At 38.2% G+C, this 24,289-nt stretch overlaps 1 protein-coding gene across 1 annotated transcript in view; it reads left to right on the top strand.

Annotated features, from left to right (window-relative positions):
* MYCBP2 (MYC binding protein 2) overlaps window positions 1-24,289 on the top strand; it is a 165,405-nt gene that overhangs the window by 99,842 nt on the left and 41,274 nt on the right. Inside the window, exons 51-55 of the mRNA XM_063126029.1 lie at window positions 1,024-1,140; window positions 2,566-2,706; window positions 11,159-11,383; window positions 12,229-12,361; window positions 13,312-13,437. Coding sequence (XP_062982099.1) covers window positions 1,024-1,140; window positions 2,566-2,706; window positions 11,159-11,383; window positions 12,229-12,361; window positions 13,312-13,437 — 742 coding nt within the window. The remainder of the gene's footprint in view (window positions 1-1,023; window positions 1,141-2,565; window positions 2,707-11,158; window positions 11,384-12,228; window positions 12,362-13,311; window positions 13,438-24,289) is intronic.

Here is a 24,289-nt window from a genome sequence, read left to right as displayed (position 1 = left end):
TTATTGTGAACCTGCTTGTGGTTTTTTGCGTATCTTCCCTTTAATATTATTATTACCTTTTACTTATTTACATTTTCAAATTCTTAGTTGTTTATCATTAGCATTTGGCATTTACATGTCATAATAAGACATCTTACATTGTTTTTAAAGAGGTGGGTTAGCAATTTCTCAGTAGTCTTCCCAGCAAGTCTAATAAAGCAAAATCAGCTATTTCCTAAAAATACAGGGGAAGGGGAAGGGGGTGGGGTGGCCATCTGGGAACGTTGGATTGGGAACATGGGCCAGAGGTTTTACACCCCTGCCGTAGGCAGATTTCTCTAAATGTCTTCTTCCTCAGTTTACCAAATACTTCAAAGGAAGCTTTAAAAAGTCATCCAAATTTTAAGTGTAGTCCTAACATGACTTAAGCAAAGCTATGTCTCACTGGCTACATTGGGATTTGCATATGAAAATCTAGGCACAAGTGTTTAGTCCCATTGATTTTTCTGTTCCCAGCAACTTTCAGATCAGGAGCAGCAAGGACATTTATATCCCATCTTTCTTCCATCATGGAACTTAAAGTATACAGAGAGTTCTGAGGTGGTCACTCCTCCTGACGCTGACCAGCCTCAAACCTTCTTAGCTTAACCAAGGTGGCTGCACCATGTGCCTTAAGACCATGCCTTTGCCAGTTTTACATATCTGTATTCACCATCACTCAAGAATAGTTAGATCACCATATAATTCAATTTATTATGACTAGTGCTTATATCCTATTTAATCTAGACTTTGTTATCTAATTTAGTTTGTGTGCATGTGTACAACTCTTTTAATTTTTCTATCTGACTTCCAAAACAGAGAGAACAAATTTGAAGCTTTTCGTATCAGCCTTGGAAAATTTAGATGCAGACTATAGCTGTTAGGAGGCTTTCGCTTGAGCGCTGTGGATTTTCATAATCTGAAGCCATATCTTTATACTCCTTAAAAAAAAACACGAGCTCTTTTCCAGGTTTCTCTACCTTACTGTCTCTTTGCTTTTCTTAGGTTCGCAAATTTGTGGCCAAGGACAGTGCAGGGCTGCGTATCCGTAGCCACCCTTCCCTTCAGAGTGAGCAGATAGGCATAGTAAAAGTCAATGGATCCATTACCTTTATTGATGAGGTAACTTGCAAGCAATGTATATGAAATTGAAATTAAGATTAAATTACCACTTATGCATCTTGGCCAGCATCAATGAACCTCATGACTAAGTCTCACAAGGCCAATGGATTTAGGGTTCTGGAATAGGAGCCATCCCAGGCCATACAATCCTCCTTGAAACTTAATAGTTTCAAAAGCCATTTGTGATATGGAATGGGGACCTGCTGTTCAAAGGCAAATAAGTCTGAAATCCCACTGAGTGCATGCAAGCCTTTGGATGTATTAAGATCTTTGGATATTGGTGAACGTATTTAGGTAAAACAGCATAAATGATCCGCTGAATCATTTCATTTTGCTAGCCACTTTGCTTTCTGTGTTGCTTTAAACTCATGCTCAATATTGCATTTTTGCTTTTCTCTTTGACCTGGTTCACATGTAATGGCAATTACTGGGTTGTTTAATCCAGGAATTACCAATATTGACTGGAAGCAAGCAAGTGCACTTGTTGATTATGTTTTCAATTAACCTGGAATGCCCCATTCCTGGGTTATCGTGACATCCAAAGCTGGAAACTCAGGGTTGTTTAAACATTAAATAACACAGGTTTAACCGATGGTTTGTTGTTGGGTTAACTCTTGATTGTTTAACCCCTAAAGAATCCAGTTTTAAGGTTCAGGCCTCATGATAACAACACAGGAATTAATTGAAAGCATAATTGAAAAGTGCACTTGCTTGCTTCTACTAGATAACTGTAAACCGAAGCGACAATTATGCAGGAGGCTGCAGACTCACTCTCTGCTGCTTGGCCCTAAGAACCCATGGTTCAGACATGGATTGTTGTTATGTATGAATTGGGCCATTGTGTTAACATTTTAAAGTTTCAGTTGATTGTTCAGCTTTATCTCAAGTCAGCTAAGTTTCTGGAGAAATTATTCTTCATGAAATTTGAATGCTTCTGTTCTATATAAAGGTTTTGTACCTATTACAAAAGCCAACTTGTTCCAGATAAAATATGGAAAAGATGCAAACCTTCTATTGTGAGTGCCTAGATCTGGTTTTTAATGTGCGTTTTAATCTCTACATTTCCAGTCATTCTTTCCCTTTGTTGTAAATAATTATTTTTACAATATAACAGTTCAGTCGTAAGACACAAGATGCCAACAAATTACTATTTCCAATTTTCAAAAGTGGTATATCAACTGCTTTTCCAGAAGAGGCTCCCATATTGCTGTTCTATATGTATAGGATTATGGTGAAAATCTTTTAACTCAATTATTTGTACTGCATCCATAATCTAAATCTGCTTTAAATTTCGTGAAACTCTTTTTAAAAATCGTTAGTTAAATAACCCCAAAGTTGAACTCGTTTGCAGCTGTGTTATCCATGATCTGCAGCCCTTTTATCATTTGCTGCCTAAGTAGCCTAGCTTGTGTTCTTTCTTCATAGATCCACAATGATGATGGTGTATGGCTACGACTGAACGATGAGACAATACGGAAATACGTTCCTAATATGAATGGTTACACTGAAGCCTGGTGCCTTTCTTTTAACCAGCATCTTGGCAAAAGCCTTTTGGTCCCTGTTGATGTAAGTAAAATGTGGTTTAAAGAATGTTGTAATGGCAAGATTTTTTTCACCATCCATTTATCCCACCTGTAAGGATAATTATTCCCATTAAGCAATTTTATGGTTTGTAAAAATGATAAAGTGTAGAAAGAATTAAGGCACATAGAAGTAATCTTTTTTTCTCCCTTTAAAGGAGGTAAATAGCTAAGCTGGAACATTGTGTCATCTAAAGTGGGCCAGCAGTGTGATCTGTACCATTTATATTTGATTGACTAATATTTAAAATAAATGTTATTCATTGCTCCCTGTTTTACTTAAAAAGAGATTTGATCATATTGACATAATGGCATGCTATTGCTGGAAATATTTTTTTGCTTTCTAATTTGGGTACTCTACTGATACTTTTTTCTTTTTAATTTTTCTTTTTGTTTTGTGAAGCAGTCTAATTAATAAGCAGTCTTTAGTGTAAAGTGGGAAATCATAAACAGGAAATAAGTTTACGATTGGAATAATTTATAGTAATTTTAAAAATGTAGTGGTTCATCCCCAACTACAGGTCATTACAAGAATAATGCAGCCCATGGTATAGTGGCACACTGTCAACATCATTTCAAATCAGGATTAGGATTGCCAAGGAAACGTGGAGGCAAATGTTACTTGAGAGGGAGAGATTGACTGGGTTCGGACAACACGATAACCAACGGTGGGTTAAATAGTCAACGGTTGATTGTTGTGTTGCTTGTCAGGACTTTTTCGCATCATGGTTGATTATTCTGTTGAAATAACCAACCGAAATAATTAACACTGTGCAGAGTTGATTATTTGAACAACCGTTGGTTATCGTGTTGAGTGTCGGGCACCGTTGACTATTTCGTTGCACACAGTTGGTTATTTTCAGTGAATACAGAGTCCCCTGGCAAGAGTGACCGAAGTGGCTGCTGCTGCTCTACTCTAACTGGCAGTACTCGCAATGGCTGATGGGATACCAGCAGGAGGATTGAGGGGGGAGAGAGAAGGCAGGGGATGTGTTAATCAAACACACCTTTGACTAATAGTCAACTCAACGCTGGCCTTAATCCACACCACAGTTGATTATAATCATGTCGTGTGGGGAGTACCCCCTCGATAATCAACTGTGGAGTTGACTATAATCTCTCCATTGACTATTGTGTTGTCTGAACGCAGCCACTATGTGATCCATCTGTACTGGCGTATGGTAACTAAATTTAAACATTGTAATTTAAAATGTAACTGATATAAATGTTAATTTTTATCAGTTACATTCTTCTGCACATCAAGTGAAGATCTGCTTAGGCTGAAATAGGTGAAAGCTATGTCTTTCCTTGACCATGGTATTGAGATTATTAGCTGCCGTGAGAGAACCCTATAGTGTTGAGTAAGAGAGTGGCTGCATTTGCACAAAATGGTATACCAGAATGGCTGAGAATTCTGGCTTATCGATAACGAGAAAGTATACTGGTGCCATGGGAAATGTGAAAGTTTCATTTGAACTCAGTCCTTGGTTTGTCACTTCTCTAACAAGCCAACTACAAACCCTGCCTTAGAGGAGCAACAAGCCAGGCGCCAGAGTGCAGAAATAATGGGTCAGTTTGTACGATCGCCATGGATTAAATAAGCCATGATGGCTTGTTTAAGATGTGGCACATGCTGGTTGTCATTTACCTAATCACCCACTTGGGCATGGCTTGTTGGGTTGTCAAACCCAGTGGGGCATGCCTTGTTGGAGGAAGAAACAACCCTCAAATAATCTATGGACTGTTGTTGGTTTATTTGAGGGTTGTTTCCCCCTGCCAACAAGCCAGGCCACTCAGGTTTGGACAACACAACAAGCCGTGCCTGGTTGGGCAATTAGGCAAATGGCGCCTTGCATGTGGCACAGCTAAAGCAAGCCACCGTGGCTTGTTTAACTAATGGTGATCATGCAAGCCAGGTCACTGATATTTTTTTTATTGCTGGTAAATTCTTGGTCGCAGGAAGAGCCAAGCAGGAGTCATTGAGCAGTGCACACCCGCACACTTGCTTGTTGCTGAGAATTCTGGCTCACCATTTTGTTCAAATGCAATAAATATTTGTTATATACTGTTATTAGTGATAGTAATGATATATCTATAATAAGTTAAGAGTAGGTCAAGATAGCTTTTACTTTTGAGAGAGAGAGAGTACCTTCAGAGATGAAGACGTTGCCTAGTACATATTCATTATTATTTAAAATATGTGGCAATTACACAGTAAGTGACACATGTTCAGCCATGCAGATGCAGTTGTGTACAAAGATGACAGGATGGGAAATTCATGTCGTCTTTTTGTTGAAAGATGGCTTTGCATGGAGTACTGCACACAATGATAGCACAGAGAATGTGCTTGTGCAGGGAAGTTTGTATTGGTGAGTCAGTTGCCTCGTTTAAATGCTTCTAGTGAAAAACTTGTATGTAATGCAGTATGACAATCATTTGTTTTAAAATAGCCTATTTTAAAGGTAAACACTAAAATTAACTGTGTTTCTCCTTAATTGTAATAAGCTGATTTAAATTCCAGGGAATTTTTCTAATTTGAAGGAGATCATAGAGATCTGTTTAAAAGATATCAAAAGTACTTTTATATTAACTTGTCAGTTGGGAAAGCTTAAACAGATTGATGTGTGTTTTTGTTAGATGCTGTTATGAAAATCATTTGATGAATGGCAATCAAATGGTCTGCTGCTCTCATTTGATGAGCCAGCTTGGGCTGCAGGTCAGAATGTTCCCTGGGTTATGTATGCTTAGGTTCCAGTCATTCAGATAGCGCATTGATTTGCCCTGATCTGACAGTCTCTATGAAGGTTTTAGGCCAATTTTTTTTTACTTATTACGCACAACGAACAGCCTTGACTGTGCCTGCCTGGCTACTAGATCTAGGCCTGTGTGTGTCTTCCTAGCTAGCTGTTTGCCTGCATGCTAGATTTTCCCTTGGCCTTTAGTCCCATCAGGGATGTGCCTCCTGCTCTGCTTCTCTTTCTAAGGCTGCCATGGCCCAATATACAACAATTTTATTATTAGCTTATGCTCACTTACTTGGATAATTTTTGTGAAGCTTTCAATCTTCACAGCAATCCTTTTCCTTTTGAGGGAGTATTAACTGGGTAGGAAGTTTAAGCTTTCCTTTATACTATAATTTGCAGGTCTAAAAGTCGGGTTTAACAGTATATTAAGTACTTACGGTATGGACCCCGACTAATTTCTAGGGATTCCAATAGAGACAATAAAAAAGAGAACAAATTGACATTCTCAACCGCTTGCTTAATAACTTCCTTGTTTGACTGGCCTGTCCTCCATGATGACCTTAAACATCTTGGCCAAAGTTTAATCCATATAAAATTGTTGGTTTTTAACTTGTAAAAGTAATTGGACATTGAGCCTATTCATCAGTCTTTCATTACCAGGGAGAAACATCAAACTGATCAGCGTGTCTCTTTCTGCATCTTGTAACATTGACACTTCAATAGAAATGTTCCATTTTTCTGATCAGTTAGTTTGTCAGGGAGGTAATATGTGCAATGTGGTACAGAAGTTATTTTATTCTTAAAAGGATGGAAGACTTTTTCTGGTTTGGGGCTTCTCATTTGTAAGTTCAAATGTCAAGCAGAAAGGAATAAATTGCAAATTATATATTGCCAGTGTATGTCAAGAAAACAAAGCAAATATTAAACACTGAAAACAAAGCTTTAATGCTGTAAACTATTATTGGGTCCAGGAGTCATAGACATGTGCACAATGCAATTAAGCAAAAGATTTCTGATTCTCTCTGTAGTTCTTTTCTTTTCTTTTCTTTTCTTTTCACAAAACCCTTATTGTGCAAAATTGAAGGTTGCAAGACTTATTATTATTATTATTATTATTATTATTATTATTATTATTATTATTGAGATTTGGTTTCTCAAGGGCACTGGCAAGTTAAACATGACAGTTAAACATTAATATTGAATAGATTGGTAATTCCATTTTGAAAGCTTTTTGTATTGATAAATATATGCATATTATTTAAAAGTGGCAGCGAGAAGATTATATGCTCGAAAAACATTTAATCATAATGCTTGTACAAGTGAATGCATTCATTTTGAATATTCAGAATTATTACACAATTGCCAGATGCCCTTTCCCTGCTAATTTCATTGCTTTTTACATAATTCATATATTACAAGAATAATAAAAGTGTATGTTTGAAAGAATACTCTGATTTTTTTTTTAATGTTTTATGTGTGGAAAGTCTGCAATATAACTTCTTATTCCATTTTGCTACTTAATCTGCTAATCTAAATTTTATACTTATTCTTTAACAAATGTATTTTGAGATGTGTGGAACTTTGATATTTCATTGTCCCATTTGAACAAAAAAGGCTATCAGCCACCTGATTTGTGTGTGAGTACTGCATGCATTAGACATCAAAGGCCAGGATCCATGTGTGAGCTGAAATTGCTTGTTTGGAAGGGATTTTTTGATGCCAGTGTTTGCATTTTCAGCCCAGAAGGTCCCCTTACCTTCAAAAGTTTTGTGTGTGTGTGTGTGTGTGTGTGTGTGTGTGTGTGCAAGGACCAGTGTATACTGGGAACCCAGTGCATGGCCATGTGGATCTCACCCCAAATGGTTATATTGAACAATTAGACTTTTTGGAAAAACTTGTTTTCCTGGCTTGTTGCTAAGCTGAGTAGGGGTGGTAAAGCAAAGGGACAGAAGGCTGGTTCACATGTGACCGACAGCCCGTCAATTTAAAAACTGATGGATTGTTCTACAGAAGTGGGGACGAGCGGCTGCTTTACCACACAACATGATCGGGCTCCTGCAGTATGACATGTGAACCCTGACTGCAGGGTAGTTTGTTCCTAAGCAACTCAGCGATTAACCCATGGCTTGTTGTCGGGTTAACTGCTGGGTTTCTTAGTGGGAATCTACACTGGTGTTATTCTAACGTTTTGAATGGGTTACTGTGACGCACAGCGTCACGTGACCCTGGGTCTCCAACATTGTAAATGAGTTCTACTTACCGGTTCTATTTCTTAGTTCCAGCGTGGCTACAGATTCATGTGCCTCGTCCTACTGGTAATTTTCCTCTCCCAACCCAGAGCTGCTGGGTTTGCTCCGCCCACTTCCTGTTCTCCTTCCTTCGCCCCGTTTGCTACAGCAGATAAATCACACCAGCGTTATACTGTGCAATCACTGACAATTGCATGCAAAGGACTCAGAAGTTTTCCACCTTAGAATCTGCTTTTATTGTGAAGTACTCCCATGCATCCTGCCTTAAAATTTGAATCAAATTGGGTCATCGGTTGATTTTTTATGATTTTTTTTTAACATTTCCCCCCTCTTTGCAAAGGAGCTGAGGAGCGCTCAAATGATTGCTGTAGCTCCGTGCAGGAAAATTAACTGGGGTCCCTTGCTCCCTGTCCAAAACTCATGACCAGTGGGGCTTAAATAGGGCTGCTGCTAAAACTTTTAAATTTGGTCTCCCATCCAAACCCTGACCAGACCCAACCCTGCTTAGCTTCAGCAAAGTGGCTGGTTCCTATGCACTCAGGCTATTCTCTGGGACCTGCATTAAGATGTTTTGGGAGGGGGTTTGTGTGTGAGCTTATGACTATTGCCCTGCACTGCTGGCTAGGAATGAGGCAGGCAGTGGGCGGAGCAAACCCAGCAGCTCAGAGCAACCCAGAACAACAGAAAGGATTTAAAAATGTGCCCTGCAGTAACGTTACAGCTAAATGTAAGTCACGCTAGTATGCCCCGTGATTCAGAGAACCACGTTAGAAAGGGACACTAGCAACGTTATAAGACTAGTGTAGATCCGGCCTTAGTCCCTAAACAACCCTATGGTCTGGGTTCACACATTATGCTTCACAATCTACAAAGGAACTGATTGTAGGTTGTAAGGTAAATGATGGTGCCTGCTTATTTTTAAACTGATAGGTTGTCATTACATGTGAACAGAGACAAAGAGAGAGAGAAATTTTGTATGACCTGACAGTAGTATCAATTGTGGCTAAATTAAAACTTACTTAAAATGCCAAATTCCTGGTGTAGTATAGAGTTTATTTAAATTTAATTCTTTACAGTATATTCACCATTTGTTTAACATCATTCCTCAAAACTAAGATTTGGAAATGGCTTATCTTTAGGTTAAGCAAGTCTTTTGTTCCAGATTAAGCTATGGTGCTCTCATGGCTTAATATGAGCCAGAGGCCGTTTCTACACCTGCCTCCTTTCCAGGGATCGTCCCGGGATCATCCCTGTGCATGCAAATGGCACACAGGGGATCCTGGAAGCAGGCAAGGACAATCCCTCCATTTTCCTGGGATAATCCTTAGGTGTAGAAAGGGCCAGAGATTCTTTCCAGAACTTATTTTCTAACACGGGCTCCACACTAGAGTATGGGAAGCAATAATAAGCAAATGTGCCTCTGATTTTGTGCATAGTGCCTTCCCCTCATGCCAAGTAACCAAGAATCCCTCTACACATGTGTAATTAGAGTATTGAGCTTCTAGGTCTGTGTTTTGGTAATTTAGAAATGAGCCCTCTTAAATGGGTTTTGCAGAAGAAAGAAATTCTGCCATTGGTTAATCAGACTCTTCTGTAAATATCATTGTTACTAGGAGAAGAGAGTGTATAAAGTAGGATATTGGTGGACATTTTGGTTTTCATTGTTTTAAACATAGTTCTTTCTTTAGTTTAGTTTAGAATGCAACAGACAGTATGGCCAAAATCAGTTTATTTTAATGAGGACATCACTTTTTATATTTCATGACTGCATTAACAAAAACACCATGAGAATTTTAGAGTACTTTGCAAAGTGTATTTTGTTGTTAATGTTGTTGAGACATATGGCATTACGGTGCTTTCCAAAGTTCTCTTAAGTACCATATTAGCAACATTTTAAACCTTTCCAGTTACGAATAGGTGGCTGAATGTCTGCATTACATCTTTTTTTCCTCACTTCCCCCTCCCCCCAGAAAAAAATCTTCACAAAGTGGCAGACTGTCTTTCATAAAACAAATCTGGCTTGTGATAGGACTGGTATTCTCATTGAGACAAGAGAATGGGAATTGCCTTACACAAAACGTTTTAAGCTCTATGAAAGAATCTTTCTATTCAGTGAATGGCATGACACACTACATCATTCAGAGCTTTATAAGCTGTTTTGTCTTCAACATATTTTTCCCATGGTGAACAGTGAGTTCAGCTTACTTAATTTTAAGACTACCTTAAATGAATATTATTACAAGGATGAAGAGAAAATAAAATAAAAAGTGTTCTACCTGTCTCTAATTTCTTCTGATGTGTTAATGTTCCAATTCTCTGTTGATATTTGTCTATCTTAAACTTTACATAGAGTATCTTTAATGCTAGCCAAGGAGTCAGGGATTTGGACTTATTTTCATGGACTTCCAAACCTTTTCCCTCTCAGGTGAGTTTTCTTAACTACCAGGATCAGTCTCTTTTGTACCACCAGTGTTTTTGGCATTGTGGAGTATGAGACATCAATACCTTTAAAGCGGTGGTTTTCAAACTTTGGGCAACTCCTTCTATGTTGATATTTGCTGAGGAACTGCTCTGCACTGCTGGAGAAGCTGGCTCATGTTCTGGGGCTCCCTCTCAGTTCATGAGCCCTGTTAAGTCTCACCATTATCCTGCAGGAACGGAGAGCGTCCACTAGAACCAGGGAAGACAACTTTGAGCAGCCCAGGGGTCAATTTTCCCTGCACTCGCCCCACACCCACCACCGCACTACAAAAAAACGGGGGGAATAAACTAAATGTGTCCATCATAAGCCTCGATAGCAACCTTGTCCACTATTGCTGATCACCTCCAGGAATCCCTAATAAACCTGTGAGGAACACCTGTTTGCTAAAAGTCAATTTGAATACACTGCATTAAATCAACCATGTCTCCTTGTTTGCCTGCTAACAATATCCCATAGGCCTTTTTAGAATTCCATAGAAGGTGCAGGTTTGATGCTGCATTCCAAGATAACATGATAGTAAATATCACCATCAGTCATGTATATACCTTCTGTTATCCTTTCCATCTTGCGCTCTCCTGCATGAATGCTTTTACTCGGTCATAGTCTTGTATTCTTAGTCTTGTGTTTGTATCATATATGTATATTTTAAACTACAGATGGTGAATTGCTTGTGTGATGCTTCCAAATGTTCATGATTCAGATGCGTATCTTTTATTTTATAAACATTCATATAGCAAATGTTTTACATTCTTTGTGTTTAGGAGTGATTCAGTGAGTGCTGCCAGTTCAGTTCCTATTTTATAAGAAAAATCTACAGTTTAAGAAATGTTACCCTTTTTTTGGCAAGACCTTAGTTGCAGGTTTAACAAAGAGTGAGTGGGTTCAGGTGAAAAGTACAAAGGCATTATTAACGGGACTTTTTGTTTGTTTGTTTTGGTTTTTCTTTTGTTCTAAAATTTTCAGGAGTCTAGATCTAATGCAGATGACTTTTTCAAAGACCTAAACTCACACTGCCCTCAGGAAGCGGTAATGCAAGAGCCAGATATGCCGTTCCTTCGTGGTGGGCCTGGAGTGTATAAGGTAGTGAAGACTGGCCCCTCAGGTCACAACGTCAGAAGCTGTCCCAACCTTAGAGGTATCCCAATTGGAATGTTAGTTCTGGGAAACAAAGTCAAGGCAGTGGGCGAGGTATGGATCCTTGTAGCTTCAGTTCTTATCTTCATAGATACTGGCTTATAATAGTAGCAATCATAAGAAAAGCAGTTCTACACAAGGTTTGCTTTTCCATCCTGGGTTGCTAATGGTTAACTTTCTGGAGGTTGGTTTATGTTGTAAACTGATGCAAGTTACTTTTGCCTTGATCATATGTTTTCGTTAACTGGCATCAATTAAATTTGGATTTTTCTTGTGCATATGTTTTTAGAATATTGTTGATTCATCAGAAAATACTAATGTTAATTGTATATTTTCGGAGTTTGCTAATGAATTATTTTTAGGGTTACAACAGAGTTCAAAAATTATCTTGTTTCTTGGCATTGATTCAGCTGTTGCATGCAGTGATCATGCTTTGGTGCTCTTCTATTGCAATGGGCTTGAGGATGTAGTGTGTCATGCTACTTTTTTCTAAACAGCACACAGCAACTTTGTGAATATTGAATCCATAGTGTCAATTTCAGACTTTCTCTGTTTCAGGCTTCAAAAATTAATAAATCCAACATTTTTATACTACTGGGTTGCAAATGCTATGTCTAATTGGGAGCTATTTTGATGATCTCGCTATTCTTTTATTCTGAGCGTAATCCAATCTAACACATTGAAAATACTAATGATCTTAAACTTCCTATGGATGCAAATGATTTTTATTCTATCTTATTCTTTGTATCTTAACTTGAAAAATGTCTGTTGCCTTTCCATGACAGGAAAGACACTCTTTTTCACATGTGGAAGAATATTTCTGCATCTCATTGGTTGATAATTTGTAAAGTAAATTAAAAGTGCCTTTTTATATGTGTGTATGTGTGTGTATGTACTAGGTGACTAATTCTGAAGGAACATGGGTACAGATGGATAAAAACAGCATGGTAGAGTTCTGTGAAAGTGATGAAGGTGAAGCGTGGTCCTTAGCTAGAGACAGAGGTGGAAACCAATATCTCCGGCATGAAGATGGCAAGTTCTTTTATTTTTTACAAACCTATCTGTTCCAAGTACTTAAAATTAAGCACACAGACAATAACAAGCTTAGGTTAAATCTCATAATTCAATATAAAACAACATATAGGTTAAATGAAAACAGTCTACTTTTATGGTAGTCAAAGTTCTTCATTTTAATTTCAGTTTTTTTAGAACATTAGAAGATCTTTCTATTTCAGAATATAGTGATACTCTCAGTCCAGTCTTGAGCTGTAACCAAGCAATGCTACCTGAGTAAATCTTAGTGTGCTAGGGCAATGTATTGAGGGCGAAGGCATGGTCCAGCAAAAAGGTTTTTTTTAAAGAAATAACAAATTGTAATCAATTTAGAATACAAATGTTTTATTAAGCCAGTCCAAACATGATATGAATTCAGTATAGAATGACTTCTAATATTGTATAGGAATGAAATTAAAGGCAAGAAAATAGAAGCCCCTTTTATGTGTAAATAGCATGAAGGGTGTTGATGAAATAGAAAGGGGCAATGCGTTCACAATGGTGGCTCGACTCTTGAAGTTGCATAGTTTTTCCACCTCCCCCCATGTGGGAAACCTACATGGGGGGAAGGGAAACGCTATAGACATTTAGACCTCTCCAGGAGCTGGAATGCCAATCATATAGGGTTGCATCTCCCTTGTAAGTCTACTTGGATAGCATTCCCTTCTCAGACATCCACAATCAACAGAAGAATGTCAGAAGTGGGGTGCTGATACCCTTTTCTACATGTGGATCCTCTTCACACAATTAACATGCGAGGAAGGCTATAGTCTCATGTTAATTTAGAGATCCTGTTCATTTCAATACAAGGCTGCTGTGGAGATCTTTCTGAATTGAAACCTTCATCTCTGTGTGCATATATTTCAGCTTACATTCCCATTTGAAAGACATAATGAATTAAATCTAAAGTCGGTTTCTTTGTTTTACAGAACAAGTTCTTCTAGATCAGAATGGTCAAACTCCACCGCCAAGCCCATTCTCGCTGCAAACTTTCAATAAGGGGACAGGGTGTAGTAATGGACAAGGATTTGATTATGGCCTTGGAAATAACAAAGGTACATTTTATGGCAATTATTTCCTATCTCCTCTTTCAACTATTGAGTGTATTTTCTGTTGTGCTATTTGTTGCACCAGCTTCAGATGCAAGTCATACATATTCAGATGTGCTTGAGTTTTTAAACAGGGAGCTTAAATTATACTGTGAAGTAGCTTTTGTCATAAAATAATGAATGATCCTTAAATATTATTTGAGACAGAGCTATAAAAGAAGAGTGACATTGCTTGTTTGTTGGAGATGGAAATAATTTGAAATCATAATAAATTCAGCCTTTGTTCAACAGGACTTGCTTGAGTATAATAATTCTGTGTTGCAGCCAGAATCACAGTTTCGGGCTGGGGGGATGTCACTGTTTGAAAACCTTGAAATTTTTTGACCTATTCCTTACAAAAAACTTGCTTTTGTGAAATTTGCCAATGCTGGCATAACAAGGCCAATGGTGCCTTCTGTACCAGCGCTTAGAATCAGGTTGGGTCTTTGTACTGGCACAAGAAGGGTTTAGCCTTTCAAAATATTTTATTAATATTTATTCATATTAGTGGTGTGAAGGCTTCATAGTTATGATTTCTAAACTAAATCAGAATTCAGTAGTTATTAAACGTTTGTTTTGTTTGGCTGGTATAATGCCCTTTACTTAAACGTATGATGTGCCTTAACTAGTCAAAGTCTGCAATTCCCTCCACCATTATCCATGTGTAATTTCCACTGAAAGCAGTGAGGCTTTGTGTGGAACTGTATTGCAACCCCAAAATGTTTGTACATGTTAGTGTCTCTGGTATTACTGGTAACTATGGGTATTACTTGTGTCATTTCATGCCTCCTACAGTAGAAAAATAAAGTCAAGCTAACACATCAAGTGTAGGAAGAGTGTAGTATACAGTTTTAGAACATAGAATTTTAAAATAAATGGTGGAAACACAGAAAAGAGGACAAAATAAAGATGAGGTTCTCTATGTGGATTTTCTTCTTTGAAAATACGGCTGTAATCAAGCCAAAATTAAACATATTTAAGACTCATTAAACAATAGGAAAGTTTTGCTTAACTTTGGCTGGATCATGGTCTAAATTTACAACCATAATAAAGTTATCTCCAAGTGAACTTTGTGTTAATCAGGCTTTGCTTCAAATTCAGTGTCACGTTTTTGAGGAAAGGTCGTAAGTTTCTTTTTAAATGTTCTTATGTTTTCTTTGTAAAGTAACACGTACAAAAGAATTCATGTTCATCATGTTTATTTGTAGAAATGTGAGTAAGTGTCAACTTCATGTCAACTATTCATTCATCCATGATTCCTGGGAACCCTTCTTTATCTTTTGCTGGATCAACCTTTAGAGTATTCGCAATGGAGTCCCTTTGATGTTGCATGTCTTACTGCTTTGTTTTCTTCTTCATGTTTCATTCTCCCTGTGTATTTGCAGTTCTTACATGCAAAGAGCAGTGCAGCAACAAGAGATCCAAGCCAAATTAACAGTACCCTTTCAGCTAGCATAGTCTTGTGACTACTTGCAAGTAAATTTACCTAGATCTAGGTGCAGTAGCATACCATTTGAAGGGTATGGACCAGTGTCCCTTAATCTTAACCATAAGAAATCACAAGGAGTGTTGCAGAACGTTTGCACATATTTTCTATAAGACATGCCTAGAAGAGAAGTCCTTACTGAATAATCTTGCAGGATATGGCACATTAACTTCTCGCGGTTCTTTTATGGAGCAGGAGTGTATTTTCTTGTTGGGCTCTAATTACAAATGTACTGGTTTTATGTTCTAATCCATTTTGCAAATAAAGTTGCAACCTATTTCTAACTGTTATATGTTAGCCATATTAAGGGAGGTCACATCACCTCCTGAAATCACTCTGAAATATTACTTCAGCTCAGTAAAATGATGGAACCTAGAAAGTTTCACTGTTTTTTGGAGTTTGAACTTGAGAATACACTTGAAAATTCAAGCTTTCAAGAACATGTAGACACCCCAAGGTGATGAATATATATGATGAACAGTGCATTTCTAAGAGATTTTATTAAATATTTCAACTTTCAACTGGATAAAAATGTATATTAAAGCTGAACAGTGGAAACAAATGATAGCCCCTATAAGTGGTCAAAGGGCTATTTTTCACCTCGGGAACAGCAGCTCAAGACAGGGTAAACTTTTGACTTCCCCCAGGGTAGGAACACGCCCTGCCCTCCCAGTCATGCCTTATCTTCTGAGCAGGCAGCTGGATTTCTCAGGCAGCTATTCAGAGCTCCAGTCTCATCTCCTCTTCTCCCTGCCCCCTGTTAATACTAGTCAAGTTCATCCAGGGAACTTAGTACCTTACTTCTGGAAGGAAAAAGAGGCAACAAATGCCATCCTGTCATTCGCTTAGGGCAAGGGTGAAGCCACAGGTCTTTCAGGTGCTTCATGCCGTGAAGCACGGGGGGCGGGCATGTCCTGCCATTGGAAGGAAGAGTGGAGTGGCTGATGCCCTCACCCATAAGTAGCCATCTCTTTTTATTCCCCAAAAGTGCAAACACCAGTTTTTGCCATTGAATGGAGTACAAGAGTGTTGAAGCAAGGAAGTTTTATTCTAATCCCATTTTTGTAGATTCTTAAAGGGTATAGCAGTAAACAAAACAACAACAAAATCCCAAATCCTGCCCCAGTAACCAGTTCCAGACATGAAACCTGAATTGGGTGCTGACTGCTACAGTGGGAGCTGTTCTTTATAGTCCTGGCTAAAATACCCCTTAAGGTGTTTTCTTGTTTATAATCATATCACCACAAAGGATTTCAGAACTGGGTATCTAAAAAGGGAAATATAGTTATTTTAATCAAAATTTCCCCATCTCCGATAGGTAGTCTTTCACTTCTGAGAAATGTAAAACCAGTAATCCTGTAGGTTGACCATCCAGCTCATGGCCATATCTCAGGCCTTCCAAATACTATTCCAAAATAATGCATCTGCATATGAGAAAAGGTTGGCTAGTGAAGTTATTTACAAATGCTCACCCAGTCTTCTCCTCCTTTAGAGGATCAACCCAAAAAGGCTGCTGAAGTTATTGTCCTACACCTTTCTGGGGGAACCTTACTTAATATTTGGTATGCTGCTAGAATGCTTTCTGAGCTTCCAGAATAATGTGGCTTTACATACTTATTTCCAACAGGAGCATGCCTAAAAGGCACAAGGAGAATCTCATCTGCTAGATCTCAGAGTTAAGGCCAATACATTTTTTTGGGAACCTTTCATATTTTCAATTTGCGGCACTCCTTCACCCTTGAATAGGCAGGCTTGGGGCAGAAGGTTACCACTATTACTCTGTGTGTTCCAGGAAGAATACATTTGATCTGAGGCAGCCATCCTCAGCCTGGAGCCCTCCAGGTGTTATGGATTTTAACTCCCAGCAGCCTCAGCTAGCGTAGCCAAGAGTGAGGAATCCTGGGCATTGTAGTCCAAAACATCTGGAGGGTACCAGGTTGGGGAAGGCTGATTTAAGTACAATCTTACCCTAATAGAAAAAACCCATTCTCAGAGGTGGCCAGAAGTCAGTTTACCCATCCAGTGGAGCATTTTGGCATAGGATGCACATATAGACATGTATAGGGCATTGCAGGGATTCCAAAGTTGTTTTGTTCTATTGTTCTTCCAGGCTGTCTGCTCTTAATGGCTTTGTTGTTTTGTAACAAGGGCTGAGGAGTTCTGGCTTTGCCAAGCTTACTCTGGGAGGGCAGCGAATGCCCCTTCCCATTGAAGTCAATTATTATTATTATTATTATTATTATTTATTTATATAGCACCATCAATGTACATGGTGCTGTACAGAGTAAAACAGTAAATTGCAAGACCCTGCCGCATAGGCTTACAATCTAATAAAATCATAGTAAAGCAATAAGGAGGGGAAGAGGATGTAAACAGGCATTGGGTAGGGTAAACAGGCACAGGGTAGGGTAAAACTAACAGTGTAAAGACCCTGTCTTTAACTAGGAGGTACTTACTTATCCAAAACATTTATATATTTCTTTTTAAATAGATCAAGGCAGCTAGCAATTATAGGTTGTTGGCAATAAAAACAATCAAGCCAAAATTATTAAAAACTGCAGACTACTAAAAGACAGGGGATCAATTAAACATCTTTCAGCGATAAAGCCATTCAGTGTGTTGAGTTAAATTGCACACCAGCACAGGACTAAAGCCTTTCATATCCCCAGAGCCCTTCTAAACAAGAAGGTTTCAGCTATTTAGTGGAAAGTATTGCTATCCCAGACATGAAAGACTGCCCTGTAGCCACCTTTGAGAACTAGAATTTAACAATAAGTAAACTGTGTCTTTCAAATATACCGACTTAGTGAATATGTCCATGTAGTTGACACTAAATAATAATATAGACGTTACAAAAATGTGTTTTGTTTAAAAAGAATAAGAAAAAACTTATTTATTTAAAATTATTTTTAGGCTGCCTGTAAGGGTAAATCTTCTTGATACTCATTTAGTAAAGAACCAAAACTTTTTTCTATTTAAAAATGAATAGTGTCGTATTTAAATGTGCTGTACATTTAAAAATTGATGCATGTAATAATAAATAGCATGCTTAAATACTCTTTTCTGAGAAATAAGGCATGAAGGTCGTTTGAGAACTAACACTGCTTAAAAATAGTGGTTGAACTTACTGTCTAGCTGTGGTGCTTCCTTAACAATGACTCTCAGTAATACATAAAAATCACATTCCGTCCTTGGTCTAAAGCTTATTCTGAACAGAAGCTGTCTGTGATACAAAAGTTCTAGTAAACAGCTGTTTCCTTACTCCCAATTCTCAAGTCTTTGTTCCCAGTCCTATATGGAAGTTCCTTTTTTAGGTCATGTTAAATTTTTGTTCTCATTCTCAAAAGGAAACAATTGAGAAGAACATTGGGGAAATGTTTTGTGAATCACTTGCAAATGAAGTCATCCCCTTCCCCTTGGAAAAATATTTGGTTGAACTACCCATGGTTTTACCAAACACTTCTTGGTAATTGCACCACTTTATATACTGTGTCTTGTTATGGAATAATACTTAGTTACAAGATCGCAGGCAAGTGCAGGTTTTATCAATACTAAACTTTCAAATGAAGTTCATTCAGCACTTTTTGGAAAGTAACAGGTTGTAGTTTTGACTGTTTTGCCCACTGCAGGTGACCAACTGAGTGCCCTACTGAATTCCATTCAGTCACGGCCTAGTCTCCCAGCTCCTTCCATCTTTGATCAAGCTGCAAAAACTCCCTCTTCCCTAGTCCACAGCCCATTTGTGTTTGGACAGTCCCTTTCCTTCCAGCAACCTCAGCCACAGCTTCAGAGTAAGTCTGTCAGCCTTTCCTGCCTCATCAGTCCATTTCTGAAGCTTTGCCATTGCTTTAAAAACCTTAGTTGCTTACCAGCTACTAATCATCCATCAATGCACCCTCTTCATTTTTATTTTTATTTTATGTTGGCTTTCCATAACTTTGAAGCAAACTCCAGTCTTCCAGCAATTATTAGAGACTGCTGCACTGACCTTTTTAGGATTTCAATTCAATTAAAGGGTTTCAAATACTGTTGCTGTTGGAACTCCTGGAAGAAATATAAAATTTCCATTGGTACATCTTGAGCTGTAATGCACGAGTCGATTGCAGTTATACCAGAGCTTTGCTAGAAATTCCAGTATTAACTTCTTAATTTTTCCATAAATGACATACTGGGAGGCTTCACTATTAACAAAATAGAATTCTGTAAGATCTTTTTGTTTCTTTTCCATTTACTTGAAAATTATCGACCTGGTTCACATGTAATGCCAATTTGTGGGTTATTTCACCCATGAACTGGCAGGAGTGAGTTAACCTCTGGGTAGTTTAACTCCTAAACAACCTAGGGTTACGGGACATTAGAGGGTTGTTAATTGAAAATGGAAGTGGTAAACCCAGCTGCTCCACGGCCCAATAACCTGTGGGTTGTCATGACGTGCGAACTGCGTCATTGTATTATGTGGTAATATGATAATTTTCATATCACAGCTCCTTCAGCTACCATCAGATTGTTTCAGTTGGTTTATCATGCGGGTTAAAATAATGTCCCAGATACGCTTTAATTTTTCAGCTTAGCTAGAGAGGAATCATAATTTGGTGCAGCAGAATGACTATCTTATACCTTTAGGCTTTAATTTATGCCTGTTTTCAAAGAGGTGTGAATCTGTTCTGTAAACTGGATGTGCCAATACTTTATTTTTTAAAATTTATACTACTTGGATATCGTTTGATATCCAAAAGCAGTATAAAATAGTAAATGCATTCAAACATGACATGAACAGTAAAACAAGCAGAGCAATTACAAGTCAGGAAATGCTTAAGTAAATAGAAACAACTTCAAGAAGTGTCTAAACCTCTCTAAAGTTTCTGTTTCTTGGACCACTTGTTGGTGCCTTCTTCCCCTCCCCTGGCAGCACCAGGGGAGGCCAATCTGTGCAAGCTTTCTGGCCAACTCTGAAATAAGGCACTATCAGGATGCCCTTCCCCTAGTTGAGAGTGATAAAAACAACAACGTTAGACTAAGAAACACAACAGGAATGAAGACCTCACTTCCACTTGCCAGTTGATCTACACCTTGGGAACTACAAGACTATTTGTAAATAGCCCACACAGGTTTGTGAGCATTCTTTATTTCAACATGTTCCCCTGTGCCTACACCTGGTTTTGAGATGCCTGAAGGGAAGCGTAGCTGCTATCCTTGTGAAGACAAAGGACCTGCAGGAATTGGTAGAAGTGCCCTTTGGTCATCTGCTTCGGGTGAGTAATCCCAAAGCAGCCACCTTCTTCTGTAGTTTTGATCCCTTATTCTCAGGACCCTTAAGTGAATCATGGTACAAACAGCAGAGGGCCTAAATCCTTTGCTAACTGGTCCAGTGCCTAGTCATCTGCTGTCTAATATCCCTAAGGAGCTCATCCAGCTCCACAAGGTAGAGAGGAATTTTAGGCTGAGAAGTATTTTCAGAGATTGAAAATGAGTGAAAGAGAGAGAAAACAGAGGATTACAGTTGACAGTACTATTCCTTTCCCTCTTCCTTGGCTTCACTGGAGTGTTCAAGCAAGGGGCACATTAGGAGTCTTAGCGCTCATATTCTTGTTATTCTTCTGTAGAGGAAGGAAGCTTCAGCTAGAAGATACTTCTTTTTATCTGGTAAATGAGGTGGTTAACATAATATTCCACATTTGCCTTGGGAGAAGGTGTAACCTCTTGGTCTTAAAGGGAAGGTGCCTGCTTTCCATTAGACCTTGCTTTGAATATGCCATTAACAAAAATAGGCAGATTCATGCTAGCCAATGTGCTTTAAGTCTGTCCTTTGCCCCAAAAGGTGGACACTTCCTTTTGCTTAGTCTCAGAAGATGGACTTGGTGGCAACAGCTGCTGCTGTCATTAATAATAGAGCAATTTCAGGAACAGGAGAAACTTTAACAGATTTCAATACCTTAGGACTAATATCATGATGTACAGATTACTTGAGGTGGGAGCTGAACTTTCAGATCACAGTTTGATGCTCTTTTGCTGTAGTTACATTAGCCTGAAGAAATGAATTTGAATTGTTTCATCAAGATAACACCAGGGCTGCTTTCTCCAAAATCTTATCTTATATCGCAGACATCTTAGTTGGTGTCAGGTTGACCGCAGCGCCAATGGAATACAGGATAGTTGTCCAGTGCTGTCCAATAATCTGGCTGAGGGGTTGGATGATATATTTTCCCATCAAATCTGAGATCAGCAATGTATCATGAAGTTGGCTGAAGAGGCAGTAGAAATCAAAGCGGAATAAGTTGGAGAAAAGTCTTTTCATGGACACTACCTGAGAAATTTGGGAGATGTCCATGTCATTCCATTTCTAGGATCTTTTTTGGGGGTGGGGGTGTCTTTTACTGCATTTCTCTCTGTGTGAACAGATTTGGCATTTACTTAAGCAGGACTGGCATGCTCTTCCCCTACGCTGGGTTTATTGAAAATGAGGAGACTGCATTTAGTGTGGAAGCTTTGTGAGTCAATATAATAATAGCTACTGGAGTGATTGATCCACAAGGGAAATGGCTTAGGGTTGAGCTTAGCCACAATAGATTATTTCCCGGCTCTAAGTGTCCTGGAATCTATCCAAACAGCATGTGATTCTATAATCTACCCAAAGTCATTCAACTATCATGGGAAGTTATGGACCATAAAAAGCCAACATAGCTTATAGTTGATAGTCACCTTGGTTTCCAAGCAGAGTGGCAAAGTAAAGTAGGTAATTGATCTCAAGCACCTTAGCTGATTCATTCTATACCAGTTCTTTCAGGCTGTAGACTCTTAATATTCATTGTGGCAGCCACCCAAGTGAGGCAATTTCTTCTTTTGTAGATCTGAATGGTCTGTGCATCTGGCATATCAGAGATCTTCATTTTGCCTACATAAGGCAAGGCTGTCAGCATTGTGCTTTCCTAGTTGGATTTAGTTATGACACCAAGATGGGCTTTGGTCATTGGCACCAATATACAAGGCTGTCAAGTATTGTGCTTTGCCATTTATATTCAGTCATGGCACTCTTATCAGGGTTCATTTATATTTGAAGATTTCATTTACCTTTCACTTAAATTTGGCTTTCTTATGACTCCCATTCTGTAAATATTTGTTTCTATCTCTTATCATTCTCACATAATAAATTACGGTTGCCCTTTCTAAGAATGCAGACAAGCTTCAAGTTTATAAATACTTCAGGAAAAAAGTTAAACAATCCCCACTTTAAACAAGAATATTCAAGGCACTGTCTTTTATTAGCATCTAATCCTCAGACTTCTCTCTTATTTAGAAATCTCAATAAAATCTAAAAGGTATTTTATAATTAAATTAATGCATATTTCATCTTCTGCTATATCTTGGATAATATGTTTTATGTGCAGCATGCTTCTTTAAAGTCTTTACAAAATTTCTACTGAGGTAATAATGTTCTAACAGCTTTCCAAGATGTTTCAGTGGAATCAAACCAAAAGTGACTTATTAGGGACTGAATTGAAGATTTCTGTGACATCTCAAAAATGAACAACGATATTGTGGCATAAGCTTATGCCTATTTTATCAGGCATGTTTTATCCGGTTTTGCCTACGAAAGCTAGCACTACAATAAATTAGCTTTTCAGGTGACACAGAACCTGTGATGATTTTTGCTATACAGACTCTTTTGTATGACCATCCTTGGAACTGATTTTGACAATTTTAATTGGAATTCTTGAAGCCTTTGTTCACCTACTTTTTAGGAAAGCTATGTTCATAAATTTATGTCCCTCAAATCCAGAATTTTTAAGCAGTTTAATATTCTTTGACTGTACTAAATGTGCAGTTTCATCTCATCCATTTTTTTTACTCTATTTCCTATTCACATTTTATGAATTTGATTGTCTTCATTGCTGCAAATGATCTTATCACTATAATTTTGCTTACTTAGCAACTAATAGTTGATCAGAGCACAACAAAAACAAAGCTTTAAGGTCCTTAATGGCTTGGAATCCAAATGTTTGGAATGTGATACCGATCACTGATTGGGAGAAGGACAGAGTAACAGCCAGAAGGCACTTGCAGTTTGAATGCAGACACTGTAAAAAGCAGAACTGGGAGTTTTTAGCTAGACTTGGGTAAAACAAAAGCACCCTCGGAAGTTAGATTCACAAAGTTTCTCTTTGTGAATCTAAAGTAGGATTAGTGGTTGTACTGCCTTCTCCACTTCGACCATACTCTGCTTTTAGATTTGTCAGTAGATATTGTAAAGACAGCCTAAGTATCTACATTGTTACAGCAATGAAACAGCCACTGTAGTGCTCCCGTCTCACTGCTCAAGAAAATGCAGAGTGTAAATAACTAATTTTTCATGAAAACCATATTTATTTACTCTTTACTATATGTAACTCTTGTATATACAGCCAGAATAAAAAGGTAGGCTTTTTATAGTAATTACCAATGAGGTCTGATTCACATGTCCCCTTTCCACATGGATGTTTGTGAGATCCTAAGTGTCCGTGCGTCCAAGTTCGAGTAAGTGATGACTCCAGAAGAAACCCAAATTGTTAGTCAGATTGCAATTAGCAGTCAGGGACTAGCTGGCTATTTAGATGTTCAATGGAAGCAAATCGGACAGCTTGTTTTTAATATGAACTCAAAACTCTTCATATACTCAATAATATACATGGCCTCTGATGAGAATCATGCAAAAAGATCTCTAACCTGTTACATAAAGAACAAGGCCTGACTGAGAAGGGGGGATTTGTTACACACTTGTAGTAAAACCTCTATGCTTGCTCACAGTTTTGTTCTTCATATTCTTGAGTCTCTGAGGGCAAAACTACTAGTGATGTTAAATGCAAATGGGTTCAATTGCAGGAGGTGGGTGGGCCGGGGCTGCTAATTAAAGGGATCAGAGAAGGCATGGAGAAAGGATTTAACCCTTTCCTCTCCTGCGGAAAATGCCTCTTCTGAAACAAGTATTTGCATTAGGAGAAAGTCCCCTATTGTCACTAAATACATCTTTAACATCACTGGTACTTGCCTCTTGAGTTGATGTGCGTAAATTATTGTATATGACAATGTGCTTAGGTGATAATGAAAAAGCACCGTAACATTTTGCATTTTGTGGCAGTAAGCCTGTTGACTATATGGGAAGTAAAACCCATTGTGTTGATTTCAGTTTACTCTGAGGAAAGTGTGCATAGGGTTACAGTCTTACTCTCTGCTCTTGTTTTAGGCCAAATTCTTTCCTAACACCATGCCTTTTGCTACCCCTTCAAATGTGTCTTGTTCTGTATGGGGAACCATATAGATTTTAGAATTCTGTAAAATGTATAGAAATCATTATTATAT

The sequence above is a fragment of the Elgaria multicarinata genome, chromosome 5 (genome assembly GCF_023053635.1).
Source record: "Elgaria multicarinata webbii isolate HBS135686 ecotype San Diego chromosome 5, rElgMul1.1.pri, whole genome shotgun sequence".
Lineage (NCBI taxonomy): Eukaryota > Metazoa > Chordata > Lepidosauria > Squamata > Anguidae > Elgaria > Elgaria multicarinata.
Note: the sequence above shows the minus strand (reverse complement) of the source record. Positions and strands in the feature narration are given on the sequence as shown.